Below are 759 nucleotides of genomic sequence, written 5' to 3' on the forward strand. Positions count from 1 at the left end.
TATATAAATATATATATAATCTAACTGGCATTTATTTCATCTTGGTGATCTTATTGAAGTATTTTGCTGTACTAAAAATGGAAAAATCTTGTTTTGGACACAAATGTTTTTATTTTGAAATTTAGTTTGAAACTTTAAGTTCCTTGTCAGAAACAACTGTGATAAAATACCATTTTTTGTCACGAAATATAAAATAGCCTCTGAATTCCTGTCTTAGGTATTAATTTGAATTTAAAATGATGGATCAGAGATGAAAAATAAAAATTATCTAGGCTGCAGATAAAACTGTTTTTTGAAAGTTTTGTCCTCTGTGTATATACAAAAGTACACAAATAAATATTGGAAAAAGGAAATGAGAACTAAGACAGAAGGTAGCAATTTTCTATGTGTACATGTACCACCACATGAAACATATGGATGCTCCTGTTGGAAAAACTTGTATGATGCACTTGTTTAACAGTTGTTCGTTTAATATGTTCCACAGATTGAGTGTTAAATCAGTATGTGTGTAGTTTGCATATGAAGTTGTTGTAACACTTCTAGTCTTCTTAAAGTAATCAGACAGCTAGATCAAAAACCTAGGTGTATTTGTTTTTTTTTGTTGTTTGCTTGCTTTTTTTTCCTGCAGCTTATTCAAACCATAAGTGCAGTAGACAAAGACGACCCTCTTGGTGGACAAAAATTTTTCTTCAGTTTAGCTGCCGTTAACCCTAACTTCACTGTTCAGGATAATGAAGGTAAAATTCATGCCTGTTCCAG

General features: G+C 31.1%; 1 protein-coding gene across 1 annotated transcript in view; it reads left to right on the forward strand.

Moving 5' to 3' along the window:
* Window positions 1–628: 628 nt before the first annotated feature.
* Window positions 629–759, forward strand: part of LOC103770687 (cadherin-10) — a gene marked incomplete at its 5' end in the record, with an annotated part of 3,958 nt that continues 3,827 nt past the window's right edge. The window contains one exon of the mRNA XM_008937961.1: window positions 629–737. Within this exon, the coding sequence (XP_008936209.1) occupies window positions 629–737 (109 nt within the window). The remainder of the gene's footprint in view (window positions 738–759) is intronic.

Source organism: Merops nubicus, unplaced genomic scaffold (assembly GCF_000691845.1).
Source record: "Merops nubicus isolate BGI_N331 unplaced genomic scaffold, ASM69184v1 scaffold24383, whole genome shotgun sequence".
Classification (NCBI taxonomy): Eukaryota; Metazoa; Chordata; class Aves; order Coraciiformes; family Meropidae; genus Merops; species Merops nubicus.